This window comes from Monodelphis domestica, chromosome 4 (genome assembly GCF_027887165.1).
Source record: "Monodelphis domestica isolate mMonDom1 chromosome 4, mMonDom1.pri, whole genome shotgun sequence".
In the NCBI taxonomy this organism is placed as follows: domain Eukaryota; kingdom Metazoa; phylum Chordata; class Mammalia; order Didelphimorphia; family Didelphidae; genus Monodelphis; species Monodelphis domestica.
This window is the reverse complement of record NC_077230.1, coordinates 410,718,589-410,734,047: the sequence shown is the minus strand read 5'-3', so window position 1 is coordinate 410,734,047 and position 15,459 is coordinate 410,718,589. Positions and strand designations below refer to the sequence as shown.

General features: G+C 40.8%; 1 protein-coding gene across 1 annotated transcript in view; it reads left to right on the top strand.

Annotated features, from left to right (window-relative positions):
• Positions 1–15,459, top strand: part of PRDM16 (PR/SET domain 16) — an 86,056-nt gene that overhangs the window by 55,900 nt on the left and 14,697 nt on the right. The window contains exons 10-11 of the mRNA XM_056826201.1: positions 7,547–7,716; positions 9,895–10,069. Coding sequence (XP_056682179.1) covers positions 7,547–7,716; positions 9,895–10,069 — 345 coding nt within the window. The remainder of the gene's footprint in view (positions 1–7,546; positions 7,717–9,894; positions 10,070–15,459) is intronic.

Below are 15,459 nucleotides of genomic sequence, written 5' to 3'. Positions count from 1 at the left end.
TAAATAAATAAGTGAATGAATGAATAAACAGATAAATAAATAAATGAATGAATGAATAAACAGATAAATGAATGAATGAATGAATGAATGAATGAATGAATGAATGAATGAATGAATGAATGAATGAATGAATAAAGCTATAGAGATAGGAGCTACTGGTAATATTATCATTGTCATTATTTTTCAGGGCAGCTAGATGGTTCAGTAGATAGAGCACTAGGTTTGTAATAAGGAAAACCTGATTTCAAATCTAGCTCCAGATACTTTCTAGCTGTGTGACCCTGAGCAAGTCATTGTGCCTGTTTGACTCAGTTTCCTTATCTGTAAAATGGGGGTAATAATAGCATCAAACTCCCAGAACTGTGAGGATGAAATGAAAGAAGATTTTCATTTGTTAGATTTTTTTTAATCCTTACCTTCTGTCTTAGAATTGATACTGAAGGGGTGGGAAAGCAGCCAGGTGGCTCAATGGATTGAGAGCCAGGCCTAGAGATGGGAGATCCTAGGTTCAAATCTGGTCTCAGATACTTCCTATCGGTGTGACCCTGGGCAAGTCACTTAACCCCCATTGTCTACCCCTTACCGCTCTTCTGCCCTGGTACCAATACACAGTATTCATTCCAAGATGGAAGATGAGAGTTTTAAAAAGAATTGATACTGAGTATCCTTTCCAAGGCAGAAGAGTAGTAAGGGCTAGGCAATCAGGGTTAAGTGACTTGCCTAGGGTCACATAACTAGGAAGTGTCTGAAGCCAGATTTGAAGAGAGGATATTTGTAAAACACTTAACACAGTGTTTGGCACTAGAAGATGTACATAAACTTAGCTATTAGTGGTAATACTACTATTCCATTTTTATTATTATGTATATATTCCCCCTTCTACTCTTTCTTCTTTGCTCCCTTTTTTCTCTCTTCTTCCTTCCCTTCCTCCCCATTTCTCTCTCTCCTTCCCTCAATCTTTCTTTCTCCTTTCTCTTTTCCTTTTAGAAATCCTTCCCTCCTTCTCTGCCCTTCTACAGTCATTCTCATCTCATCCTCTTGGAACCAGCATGAAGCCACCAGGATCAGTCCCTTGGCTCTAAGTGGCCCAGACCAGCCTCCCTACTGGTGACCTTTGTTAACACCTGTGGTGGGCACCGTCCCTCTTTACCTGCTCCCGCTCTTTTGAAAGAGCCTCCTGGTTTTCTGGAGCTATTCTTTGGGGATGTCCCTGATTCTTCCAAGGTCCTTCTAAAAGTCCTTCTGTTAGACCTCATTGCTATTCACTGTTTGCTCTGGCTTATTAGCTTTTGGAGTCTAGTGCTGTATTATTTTCGACTGCTCCACAATAAATTCCACTAGCCATTTGTCAGTCGATTCACAAAGCAAATCCCAGCTGCCTGAAAAGTCAGACTTCCCAGCAGCCCCTCTGTTCGCTGCTCCCCTAAATTTTAAGTCAACGTCTCTGCCTGGGTCATTTATTTAGATTAAAACCAGGAGAGATGCAGGATCTGGGCCCTTGGAGGCCAAATTTAATACAGGCTCCCTCTTCCCTCCTCCTTCTGACCCCAGAGACATGAGATAGAGTGCCTTTCACAAGTCCCTCTGTTTCCCATTTTTATTTGAACAAACCCTTGATCTACTTCCCATATATGACCCTGGATCCCATAGCTCATAGTTTAAGCAGGAGACAGCAGGTAGAGCTTTTCAAAGACTTCCCAGCCACCTCAGCTCACACAGCTGCTTCCAAGTGCTTCCAAGTCTCAGCCTGGCCTGAGCAGTCGATGAGAATAGGGATCAGATCTAGGATTTCATGAATATAGAGAACTCCTATGTGAGGAAACTCCCTCTACCGAGGCCCATCGGCACCTTCTCTACAGCTTAAAATCTTAGAAAGGGATCTCAAACACTTAGAGGTTAAGTGACTTGCCTAAGGTCACAAAGCCACTATGTGTCAGAGGCAAGACTTGAACCACACCTCCCTTTCTATCTACTATAATGCAATAATATTTATAAAGTGAATATCCATTTGAAAATGTCCAAATTTATTCATTAAAGGGCCAGTTCAAAGAATCACAGAATTAGAGATTTGGAGAGACAGTCTAATCCAGGGATTCTTAACAGAGGTGCCATAAATTTATTCTTTTACTGTTTTGACTGTTGTTGGTGAGTCATTTCAGGCATGTCCGATTCTTCATGACCCCATTCCCAGTTTTCTTGGCAAAGTTACTAAAGTCACTTGCTCTTTCCTTTTCCAGCTCATTTTGCAAATAAGGAACTGAGGCAAAGAGGGTATTAAGTGACTTGCCCAGGGTCACACAGCTAGTAAGTGTCTGGGGTCAGATTTGAACTTGAGTCTTCCTGACTCCAAGCCCAGCCCTCTATCCATTGTGCTATCTAGCTGCCCAATATTTTGATAATTATGCCTTAATATAGTTTCCTTTATATTCCTCAGTATCTTATTTTGTGCATTGGAAGGAAGGAAGGAAGGAAGGAAGGAAGGAAGGAAGGAAGGAAGGAAGGAAGGAAGGAAGGAAGGAAGGAAGGAAGGAAGGAAGGAAGGAAGGAAGGAATGGAAGGAAGGAAGGGAGGGAGGGAGGGAGGGAGGGAGGGAGGAAGGAAGGAAGGAAGGAAGGAAGGAAGGAAGGAAGGAAGGAAGGAAGGAAGGAAGGAAGGAAGGAAGGAAGGAAGGAAGGAAGGAAGGAAGGAAGGAAGGGAAGGAGGGAGGGAGGGAGGGAGGGAGGGAGGGAGGAAGGAAGGTAGGAAGGTAGGAAGGAAGGAAGGAAGGAAGGAAGGAAGGAAGGAAGGAAGGAAGGGAGGGAGGGAGAGAAGGAAAGAGGGAGGGAAGGAGGGGAGAGAGTGTGGAAGGAGAGAAGGAGGAAGGGAGGGAGAGAAGGAAAGAAGGAAGGAGAGGGAAATTTGTGTTACAGGAGGAGGGAGGGGAGAAGGAAGAGAAGGAGGAAGAGAGAGAGAGAAGGAGCAAAAAAAAAAAACAGACGTGTCTGTGGAATTTGTGAAACTCCAAATGATGGTGGATGTCCATCAGAAACCAGAGCAAAAATTTGAGGAGAGAACAGAACCTTTTTCTCTGCTTTGCTTTTCAAGGCAGAGAAAGGGACAAAATGACCTCAGGATTAAAAATGACTTCCAGTAATACCCACACCCTCCCCCTCTTGGTCTGTCTTCTGTATGTCTCCAAACTTTCTAGGCTTTACTGAACAACACTCAGAGTAGGGAACATGGAAATTATAAGCATCTCAGAAGGGTGTTTCATAAAGCTCTCCCTGTTTCTTCCCCAAATAATGGGCTTATGTTGCTGAGATCAAATCCTAGGCACAGCTGTAACACATCTGGAAGGTGCGTGCATGTGGCACCTAATAGTCTCAGACTTCAGCCACCCCTCCCTGCCAAAGGGAATTCCTGCTGGGTTAGGAAAACCACCAGACAGATTTGCTGATGGACTGAGCAAAGTCAAGGATTTGTGGGTACTTTCCAGAGGCCCCCAGTCATCCAGGACCATGCCTCCTCCAATGATCTGCAGAATTTGAGAAGGGTTCTTCCCCTACTCAAAGAGCTATATATGACTGCTGGACACAGCAAAGGAAGAGCCCAGTGTGTGTCCTAAGTGTCTGTAGACTGTCCAGAGGAATCCAGAAGACCTGAGTTCAGGTTCTACTTCTAAGGCATGCTATCTGTGTCAACCTGGGCAAGTCATTTGCCTTCTTGCTCCTTGCAAGTGATCCTTTAACTTTTTAAGTTAAATCAAGTCAACAAACTTATTAAGTGCCTAGTAAGTATTAAGAACTCTACTTAAAGGGCAGCTAAGTGGCTCAGTGACCAGGCCTGGAGACAGGAGGACCTGGGTTCAAATCTAGCCTCAGATATTTCCTGTGTGTCCCTGGGAAACTCATTTAACCCTCATTGCCTAACCTTTATTGCTCTTCTACCTTGGAACCAACATACACTATTGATTCTAAGCTGGAAGGTAAGGCTTTAAAACCAATTTATTGATTGGGGCAGCTATCAGTAGCTCGGTGAATAGAGAGTCATGCTAAGAGATGGGAAGTTCTGGATTCAAATCTGAACTCAGACACTTTCTAGATATGTGACTTTGGGCAAGTTACTTCATCCCCATTGCCTACCCCTTACCTCCAATCTGCCTTGTAACTAATGCTTATAGTATTGATTCTAATACAGAAGGTAACAGTTAAAAAATATGTAGCTCAAGAATCAAGCTGCATGAAGTTTTTCCTTAACCCCTTTTAGCCCAACTGTTGGTATTCTCTCTTGAAAACTGCTTTCCATTTATTTTATATTTATACTACAAATACTTATATGTGGATTTCTTATTATAATGTAAAACACACTATACATCTCCTTAAAGAAAGTAAGCTTTCCACAGAGAGAGAGATTGTGTCACCCTTTGTCTTTGTATCCCCTAACACCTAGCACAGTGCTTGGCAAACAGTGATGGCTTCATTCATACCTGCTAGTTGATAGATAGGCATTTCCCCACACCCTTGAAATCTCCCCAAACAAAATCACTCGTCCTATCAGCTTCATCGAGTTATTGTGAGAAAAAATACACTGTAGACATGGTTCTCCTCTAATCTGTCTGCTTGTCTACCTGCCTGTCTCTAACTAGCTCTATCTGTCCATCTTTCTATCTACACATTTATATCTTTTCTATCCCTCTATCATCTATCTACCTGTCTTTCTATCTCTCCATCCATCTCTCCATCTATCTCCCCATCCATCTCCCCATCTCTCCATCTCTCCATCTATCTATCTATCTATCTATCTATCTATCTATCTATCTATCTATCTATCTAGCCATCCTTCCATCTCTCTTATCTATTTATCCATCCATCTATCTATCTATCTATCTATCTATCTATCTATCTATCCATCCTTCCATCTCTCTTATCTATCTATCCATCTATATCTATCTATCTCTATCTATCTATCTATCTATCTACCTATCTATCTCTCTATCTATCTATCTATCTATCCATCCATCTCTCCATCTATCTCCCCATCCATCTCCCCATCTCTCCATCTATCTATCTATCTATCTATCTATCTATCTATCTATCTATCTATCTATCTATCTATCATTCTGTCTGTCTGTCCATCTGTCTGTCTGTCTATCTATCTATCTATCTATCTATCTATCTACCTATCCATCCATCTATCCATCTTTCATCTATCTTATTTACCTATGTCTGTCTTTTTGTCTGTCTTCCTATCTATCTATCCATCTATCATCCATCTATCTTACCTCTCTATGTCTGTCTTTTGTCTATCTTTCTATCCATCAATCTTTTTTCTTTTTCTTCTTTCTTTCTTTTTCTTTCTTTCTCTCTTTTTCTCCTAATCTTTCTATCTCTCTCTATCCATCCATCCATCCATCCATCCAACCCTCCATCCATCCATCTATCTATCTATCTATTGATGAAGATATATAACCATCAGCTTACCCTTCTGAAAATGGGGAGGGGACAGTCCTTGCTTATCTTACATAGCAAAGGCAATGTAGATTATACAGAGAGCTAACTGATATAAGAGAAATCATCATATGATCAGGTACCATCATCCCATCCATGAAGAGCATCAAAGAACTAGTACTAGGGAAACCCTCCTGCCCCCTTAACACATTTGAAGTCTTTGTTTGACAAGGAGGCAAATTCAAATCCTGCCTGTGGGAACCTCCCTGTGGGAACCAGCTGTGGGAACCTCCCTGAGCTTCCTGGGCTTCAGTTTCCTCATCTATAAAATGAGGGGCTTAGACTAGAGGACCTCTTAGGACCCTTCTAGGTGTGGAGTCCTAGGCTTTTAGAGTTACTAGCACATGAGGAATCCCCCCCTTCCTCACTTTGAGATGAGATAGGTGAGGTCCCAATCCACACATTGGTAGCTGAACCTACGGAAGTCAGGAGTCCTGACACCCAGTCCAGGGGACCACATGGCCTCAAAGATTCAAATGGGGTCATTTTAGTTCTTCCCTGGGGCTTTCCAAAAGAATCCTGGATCTCTGGGTTTCCTCAGCTCTAGAAGTGGTCCTTTTTTAGTGGAAATCAGAGGACTTGGATTTGAATTCTGACTTTGCTACTTTTTGTCTACCTGGCCATGGGCAAGTCACACACACACACACACACACACACACACACACACACACACACACACCTCCCTCTCCCCCCTGGTCTCAGTTTCCCCCTTCTGTAAAATGAAGAAATTGGACTCAGTGGTCTCTCAGGACCCTTCCTTTCTCCACCCTACATACTCTGCATCTCTGAGTTCTCACTGAGGCAGAGTCCAGGGAGACCCAGGTCCCTTGTTCATTTCAAAGCCTTTTGCGTGGCTCATTGCTGCCCTCTTCAGGCCTCTTGTAGCACTGCTTCCAAATCCCTTCTGAATGACTGAGCCCTGGGAAGACTGGGGAGCCTTTGGAAAACGCTCAGTATCCACACACTGGACCCCCTGTGGGGTGAGCCATAGAGAAGCAGGTCTGGAGGTCCAAGGAGAGAAAGCCAGGTCGGCTGAGTGATTGGGATCTCCCACCAAGAGGCAGAGGGAAAACTCAAGTCAACAAATTCAAAACCCTGGGCTGAAATCTCACTTCTCTTCCTCCCTCCTTTGCTTCTTTGGTAAGACGAGGCAACTAGGTGGGATGGCCTTTCCTGTCCTGTCCAGTTCTGGATCAAAGAGCTCAGCCAAAGCAAAACCTGCATTCCATCCCAGCTCTGTCCTCCACCTCTCCTCCATCACATAAGCCCCTGCCTCATTCCCTGGGCACTGGGGAGTTTGATGGGACTGTAGCCCCTGCCTGCTCCTAAGGACTAATTATATTCCAGTCCCTGAGTGCTGGAGGGACATAAAAAAGTGCCTGCCCTCAAGGAGCTTACAGTCTAATGAAGGAGACATCGTGAACACTGCAGAAGAGCACATTACACCCAGAATGAATGCAATGAAGCTCAGGGAGGGAATCCTGGCAGACTTTTACAATCCAGGAGCATTTGTGGCTATTTGTTCTTTTTCCAAATTTTTTTATTCTTTGAGAAGCAGGATGAATTCCACTCTCTTGCTTTCTCTTCACTGAAGTCATAGAAAATAATAGCAACAACAATAATAACAGCAAACACATACGTAGTACCTACTATGTGCCAGGCTGTGTCTAAGTACTTTATACTATCTTATTTAATCCTTAAAAAAAATAGGAGATAGGTATAATTACATCTCCATTTTACAGATGGGGCAACTGAGGCAAATAGAGGTGAAGTGACTTTCCCAGAACAATACAGCTAGGAAGAATCTGAGGTCAAATTTGAACCCAGATCTCCCTGATTCCAGGTGCAGAGCTCTATCCACTGCACCACCCAGCTGCTCCTTTTCATATGTATAATGCTTTACAAAATGCTTTGCCACTCATGGGGCAAATGTGAAAAATGTATGGCCTCTGGGGAGCCTTCCAGCTAATCACCTCAAAGCATTAGCCGCAAGGTCTTGCCCATCTTCATGGGGTCTGGTCTCTCCCCTCTGCTCATGAGTCTTGGTATGTGTCTTGCAGGTGTAAATACTGCGACCGGTCATTCAGCATTTCTTCCAATCTCCAGCGGCACGTAAGAAACATCCACAACAAGGAGAAGCCCTTTAAATGCCACCTGTGTAATCGGTGTTTTGGACAACAGACCAACTTGGACAGACACCTGAAGAAGCATGAGCACGAAAACGTTCCAGGTAGACTGGCAGGGGGTTTCCTTTTGTTGTTTACTCCCATTGCAGCCCCATCCAATTCTTTGTGCCCCCATTTAAGGTTTTCTGGGCAAAGATACTCCAGTGGTTTGCCATTTCCTTCTCTGGCTCATTTTACAGATGAGGAAACTGACACAGAGGCTAAATGACTTGTCCAGGGTCACATAGCCAGTAAGTGTCTGGGACTGGATTTGAATTCAGATCTTCCTGACTCCAGGCTCAACACCATCCATTATTGCTACATTTCCTAGCTTTCTGGAAATAACTCCCTCTCCTCCCTGATCTTCTTCCCCTCCCTCCTTAATTCCCTCCCTCTCTGTCATTTTTTGTTTCTTTCTGTCTGTCTCTCCTCATATGTTTCTAATGTCTCTCTGTGTCTCTGTCTCTTCTCTCTCCCTCTCTCTCTGTCTCTCTGGTCCCTCTCTCCTCTCTTTACCTCTGTCTTTAACTTTGTTTTTCTCTGTCTCTCTCTGTCTCCTCCCTTGGTCTTCTCATCTATCCCTGTGTGTGTCTCTAAAGTCTTTCTGTCTGTCTCTTTCCTCTCCTCTCTGTCTCTCTTTGTTTTTCTGTCTCTCCTCATCTCCCTCCCTCTCTGTCTCTCTTTCCTCTATCTATCTCTCTGTACCACCACACAGAGATATTTGAGTAATCGATTAAGATAAGGAATAGAAAACACTTCACAAATGTCTTGTAGAAATGTTGGCTACTCCAGGGCGGAGCCCCCAATATTCAATAACAATAAAGCCTTGTTGAACCAAATCCAAATAAAGACAATAACAGTGGCTAGCATTTATATGACTATAAAATTTACTGAATATATAATATACCATTTACATAATGTATAATATACACATAATATATATAACTTATATAATATATTCAAATATAATATAATTTATAGACTATGTAATACAAATATAACATATAATGTCATTTACATGATGCATAATATATAGCATAATTTACAGAATCTATAATATATACTAACATATATATTGTAATTTATAGAATATATAATATACATATAACATATCTTGTGTAATTTACATGATATAGAATGTAATTGTCATGATATATAATGTACATATAAAATATATAATATAATTTACAGAATATGATATATAATAATACATAATGTAATTTATAGAATGTATAATATACATATATAATGTAGTTTACATTATATATAATGTAATTTATGTGCTATGTAATATAATTTACATGATATATAATATATAACATGTAATATAATTTATAGAAGAAAATATATATATATATATATATATATAAAATGTTTAATGTAACTTTAGAATGCTTTAAGGTTTGCAAAGGGCTTTACAGATATTCTCATATTTGATGCTTACAACAGCTGGGGGATAGGTGCAATTATTATCCCCATTCTACAAATGAGGAAACTGAGGCAGGCAGAAGAAAGATGACTTCAGGATTTGGGTCAGATGCAGAACTTGAACCCAGATCTGAAGCTGCATTGCCTCTTATAGAAGTAGTATTTATGAATACTTGCTCTGGTGTCAGAGGACCTGGGTTCAAATTCCACCTCTGCCACTCAGTTATGTGAGGCTATGGGCAAGTCATTCTTCCTCCATTGACCTCAGTTTCCCCATCTGCAAAATGAGCAGTGGTGTCTTGGACAACTCCTGAGGTCCCTTTCAGCTCTAAGTCTGTGTTCCTATGACATCCAAAATATACAGCTAACATGGATAAATAAGACTACCAAAAAGGAGATTATTAATTAAAAAATATTTCAAAAACACAAAAGGGGAATGCAGAGTAATTGGGGGAATCAGGAACTGGAGGGGGTGGCAAAAACCTCATGTCAGTGATGGCTCTTGAGCTAAGGCAGGAAGAGAGGGGACTAAAGGCAAGAAGGACAATGGCAGAGACAATATTGATACATCAATTTCCTAAGAATCCATTGGTCCACTCCAAAAAAATATTTCCATTAAATTAAAACCTACAATCAGAGGTTCTTCCAAATATTTAGCAAGAACCACCCCAAGTCTGTGGTCAGCCCTGCTTCCTTGGTTGGCCCCAAATTCTCTGGGCTGGACCTTGGCTGATTTCTGGCCTCCATCCAGCCAGAGTCCTCCCAAAGGCTATTGTTCCTCACCGTTGTCTTCCCCATCCATGCTTTGTTCTTAGTGAGCCAGCACACAGGAGTCATAACGAATCACCTTGGGACCAGCGCTTCCTCCCCCAACTCGGAATCAGACAACCATGCACTTTTAGATGAAAAAGAGGATTCCTATTTCTCTGAAATCAGAAACTTTATTGCAAATAGCGAGCTAAACCAAGCATCAACTCTGACGGATAAAAGGTAAGCCATGTAATAAGTTTTTATCATATGAGTGAACTGAAGGGCTTACTATATAATGCAGAAAACTGTGCCAAGAGTCAATATGTCCACATGTATAAACGTTTTATTGGCTAAAGTCCAAAAAAAAAAGAGAAAAAGAAGTATTTATTTAAATTGAATTTTTGTTTATTTTCTTATGATGGAAAATGATTAGTTTGGGGGGTTTTGTTTGGTTTTTAGCTTAAGTATTATCTGTTCTCTCATCTATTAGACTATAAATTTGGAGCTTCTAGGCAGCTTAGTGGATAGAGCACCAGGTCTGGAGTTGGAAGGAGTTGGGTTCAAATCTGACTTCAGACACTTCATAGCTGAGTGACCCTGTGCAAGTCACTTAACCCCCATTACCCAACCCTTACTGATCTTGGAACCAATACTTGGTATCAATTCTAAGATGGACAGTAAGGGTTAAAAAAAAAAAAAGAATATAAGCGCCTTGAGGACAAGTGCTATATTTGAGTTTGTATTCATATCTACAACAGCTGACACTTAGTGCTTAATTTAAAAAAATTATTTTTATTTTATTAATTTATTGATTAATCATTTCCATTTTATTAATATTATTTTATATCTATATGTAAATATATAAATGTGTTTATATAATGAATATTTATTTATATATTTAATATCTTCATATAATATAGTATTTCTATTAGTTTATTTTAATAAATAAGTGTTACTTATTGATATTTTATTTATAATCTTTTATTTTTATTCATTCATTTTTCATAGATAGGTCATAATATTACAAGAAAATATCAATTAAGCTACAATTCCTACTATAAAATTCAAACATCAATCCAAGTCACAGATATCTTCTTTTGCTTCTAGATAATAATGTATTTTCAGAACCAGACTGGTTTTTCTTGGCAAAAATACTGGAGTGGTTTACCATTTCCTTCTCCAGCTCATTTTATTCATGAGGAAACTGAGGTCAACTGGATGAAGGGACTTGCCCAGGGTCATACAAATAATAAATGTCTGAGGTCAGATTTTTAACTCAGGTCTTCCTGACTCCAGACCCAGCACTCTATACACTGTACCACCTAACTGCCCTAAAGAACTGTTCACTTAGGTTAAAACAAGCAAATGACTAGTATTTGCAAAAGTACTGAACAGACAGAGTACGGACTCGAGAATTTCCTAATTATCCTTCTAGGCAGCAGAACACAATATTCAGTCATTGGCTGGGCTGATTCTAGGACTATGATTCCTAGCCATATGTGAAGCTACTAAATGTCATTTCCTGCTGTGTTTATGATTATGGCAGTGAAAGCCAGTTATTGATCAGTTATCCAAGATATACCACACAGTTCATCACAGGGCATCATTCTTTCTAACTCTATGGACTCAACAGATCTATTGATTGTCATTATTGATTATCCAGTCCTGGAGAGAGAAAGTTTAGATTCAAATATGACCTCAGACACTTCCTAGCTGTGTGACCCTGGATAAGTCATTTAACCCCAACTGCCTAGCTCTTACCACTCTTCTGCCTTGGAACCAATACTTGTATCAATTCTAAGATAGAAGATAAAGGCTTAGAATTATTTTTAATGAAATAAGATCTGTGGTATAATCATATTTCATATAACAAACACATTATTATGATATATGATATAGAATGTTATATTAATATAGAATAGAATGTTACATTATTATAACACAGAGTATGTTATAATATAACATTATATTACATATAACAACAATATAACATTATTAATGTTACATTATAACAGAATATGTTATATTATTATAATATAGAATGTTATATTATCATAACTCAGAATGTTATAATATAACATTATATTACATATAACAACAATATAACATTATTAATGTTACATTATAACAGAATATGTTATATTGTTATAACAGAATATGATATATTATTATAATATAGATGGTATGTATAATAATATATATAGATATAATATAATAGATATATAGATATAGATAGATAATATAGATAGGTAGATAATAGAAGATATATTATTATAAAGAATATATTGTATTATTTCAATATATACTATATTATATTATAACAAAGACTATATTATATTATCACAATATAGAATATATTATGTTATTATAGTATATAATATATTGTCATAATATAGAATATGTTCTATTATACTATAGAAGATATTGTATTATAATATAGGTTATATTCTATTATTATAAAATAATGTTATTGTATTATAAAATATATAATATAATGTATCATGTTGTTATATAATATGTAAACATATTCTTTGCTTAGATCTGGGATTTGACTCCCAGTGTTTTTATTTGTTTGTTTTTTAAACAAGTACAGAATACCAGAAATTTCTCATAACCACCTTCCCCTTCAAAACTAGTATTTGTGCATTTGATTTTTTTCATAGAACCTTAATATAGCAAGGATCAATAATTTTATCTGCCGCATGATCTTCCTTCACCAATACAGACAGCAGCCTTTCTCTAATTTAGTAGATAAGCCTTAGAAAATTTTCCATGGCTCAGAGAAATTCAGTGGTTTGTCCCTTGGTCACATCATCATCAAAGGAGTCAAGCCTTCACATCATCAGCCCTTGCTCTCACCCCAACACAGACAGACAGACACACACACACACACACACACACACACACACAGCATTCTGATTTTCCTGAAGCCCAGAAGCCCTTTGGTGTTTCTGTGCTATTCAAGACTCATTTGCAGTGAGTTGTGTTTTGCCTCAGCTCCTCCCAATGGCTCCTTCATATTTAATGCCATTTGGTTCAAGTACCTGCCATGTGCCAGGGGATAGAAAGACAAGACTATCCCTGCCCTGGAGGAGCTTACATTCTTTAAGTCCTTACCTTCTGTCTTAGAGTAAATACGAAGTATAGACTTCAAAGCAGAAGGGCAGTCTGGGCTTGGCAATGGTGTTTAGTCACTTGCCCTGGGTCACCCAGCTAGGAAGTGTCAGAGGTGAGATTTGATCCCAGGACCTTCCATCTCTATCCACTGAACCACCTAGCTGCCCGTTTCAGGCTCTTTTTTTAAGAGCTACCTAGGGGGCAGCTGGGTAGCTCAGTGGATTGAGAGCCAGGCCTAGAGATGGGAGGTCCTAGGTTCAAATCTGGCCTCAGCCACTTCCTAGCTGTGTGACCCTGGGCAAGTCACTTGACCCCCATTGCCTAGCCCTTACCATTCTTCTGCCTTGGAGCCAATACACAGTATTGACTCCAAGACGGAAGGTAAGGGTTTAAAAAAAAAAAAAAAGAGCTACCTAGCTTGGTGGTGACTGGTAGAGTTAGTGCTTTACTGTCATCACCATAGAGTACTAAGGATGCTTTCCAAATCCTGAGGAAGCCCTGCAGGGAGAAGGGGATGTGGGCTCCCTACTCTACATTCACTAGCTGTGTGACCCTGGGCAAGTCACTTCACCCCCATTACTTAGCCCTTCTGCCTTGGTACCCATACCCCGTATTGATGCTAAGATAAGGGGGTTTTAAAAGCCTAAGCGACCCTAAAAATTCATTGCAGAATGAAACAATTCTGAGATTAGGTAACTGGTGAAATCATGAGGCTCCGAAGTATTCGATGGCTTCTTCATCTTTGTCTCTCCCTCCAGTGCCTAGCAGAGTGCATTGAGCATTGTAGGGACGTTTCCCATGGGTGCTGTGTGAAGGAATTGATTGAAATAATGCACAGTAGCTGGGTCAGAAACATGGAGAACGTCGAGAAGAACCAGCTTTCTGGGAACCAGAACGTCTGTGTTTAGCCGACTGATAGTAACTTTAGCGGCTCGGATTCTCAGCTTTCATGCAGGAACGCCGCTTTCTCCAAGAGATCGGAATCTTAGCTGTCTTAGAAAAGCAACCAAAAAGCCCAAGTGTCAGCTAATTAATGCAGGAGGAACAATAATTGACAAACCCATCCATTACCCTCTTGTTTGTTTAGTCAAGAGGCTGCGTCTCCATCGCGTCCGCGGGTGGTCATTAATAAAGATGGAACTGTTGAGATTTCAAAGGGGGCTTGAATTGGATGGGCTTGCATTTCATCAGAGAGTCATTATCAGGCAGCAATTTCCTGTGCAAACACCTGGGATCGGGCCCCCAGACCTCGTGGAAACTCCCGCCTAGCTTCTAGAACTGGAGAGCGTGGAGAAGGCTCAGTCCTTAACCCGCTCGTTTTCCCTCTCTGCCGCCGACACCAGCCGCGGACGGCTCTCCTGGCATAGATCGGAGTGCGCAAGCGAGCAGAAGCGCCTAGGTGTGCGCACGCACGCACGCGCACACGCTGAACTGCAAAGGGCTGCCACCAGCCCGCACCCCCTCCACGAAGCTCTCCACACTCTTTCAATTATTAAACAGATGAATTGTCAGATAAGGGGGACTGAGAGAACGACTGGAACAAAAGACGCTTTCTTTTTCTCCCGGAGTTATTCCATCCGGGCGGGGTGTACGCCGCAGAGCGACGGCTGACGGCCTGGCCCTGAGCCGCTGGCGGCGGAGCAGAGAGGGGGCAGCCCCGAGCGGCGGCGGGGGAGTCCTGGGCCACATCGCGCCCATCCCCTTAGCCTGGGGTTCTCCGGGAGCCCGCTCTCACCTAGCCCCTCTTTGGGCTCCGTCTGTAGCTGCCAAATGGCACATTTTCAAGTCGGACTTCTTCAAGACTTCAGAAATCTAGTTTGACAGAATTCGTTTCTTTCATAATCTTTTGTCATTTATTATAAGACATTCTGAGGAGGAATCCAGAGACTTTGCCAGACTGATCCCCCCAAAACATTAAGAATTCCTGTTCTAAACGTTTTCCAGGTACTTCCTTCCAATACATACATGTAGACATGCACGTGTGTACACACATAAACAAATACACGGATGGAGTGGTTGAGACCTCTAATCTAACTCAATATCCAATGTGTGTATACATACATATATATGCATGCATACACATGCACAAACAAGGAGTGGCTGAGACCTCTGCTCAAGCTCAGTGTCTGATACACCCATATATACATGCATGCACACACATGCACAAACACACATAGGTGGCTGAAGCCCTACTCAAGGTCATTATCTGATACATCCATACACACGTACAAACACACACATGGAGACCTCTGCTCAAGCTCAGTATCTGACACATGTATACATGTATGCATACATGCACACATGTGCACAAACATACATAAAGTGGCTGAGACCTCTACTCAAGCTCATTATCTGATATATCCATATACACATACTTACATACAAACACATATGGAGTGGCTGAGACCCCAACTCAAGCTCATTATCTGATACATGCATGCACATACGTGCACAAATACACATATGGAGTGGCTGAGACCCCAACTCAAGCTCATTATCTGATGCATACATGC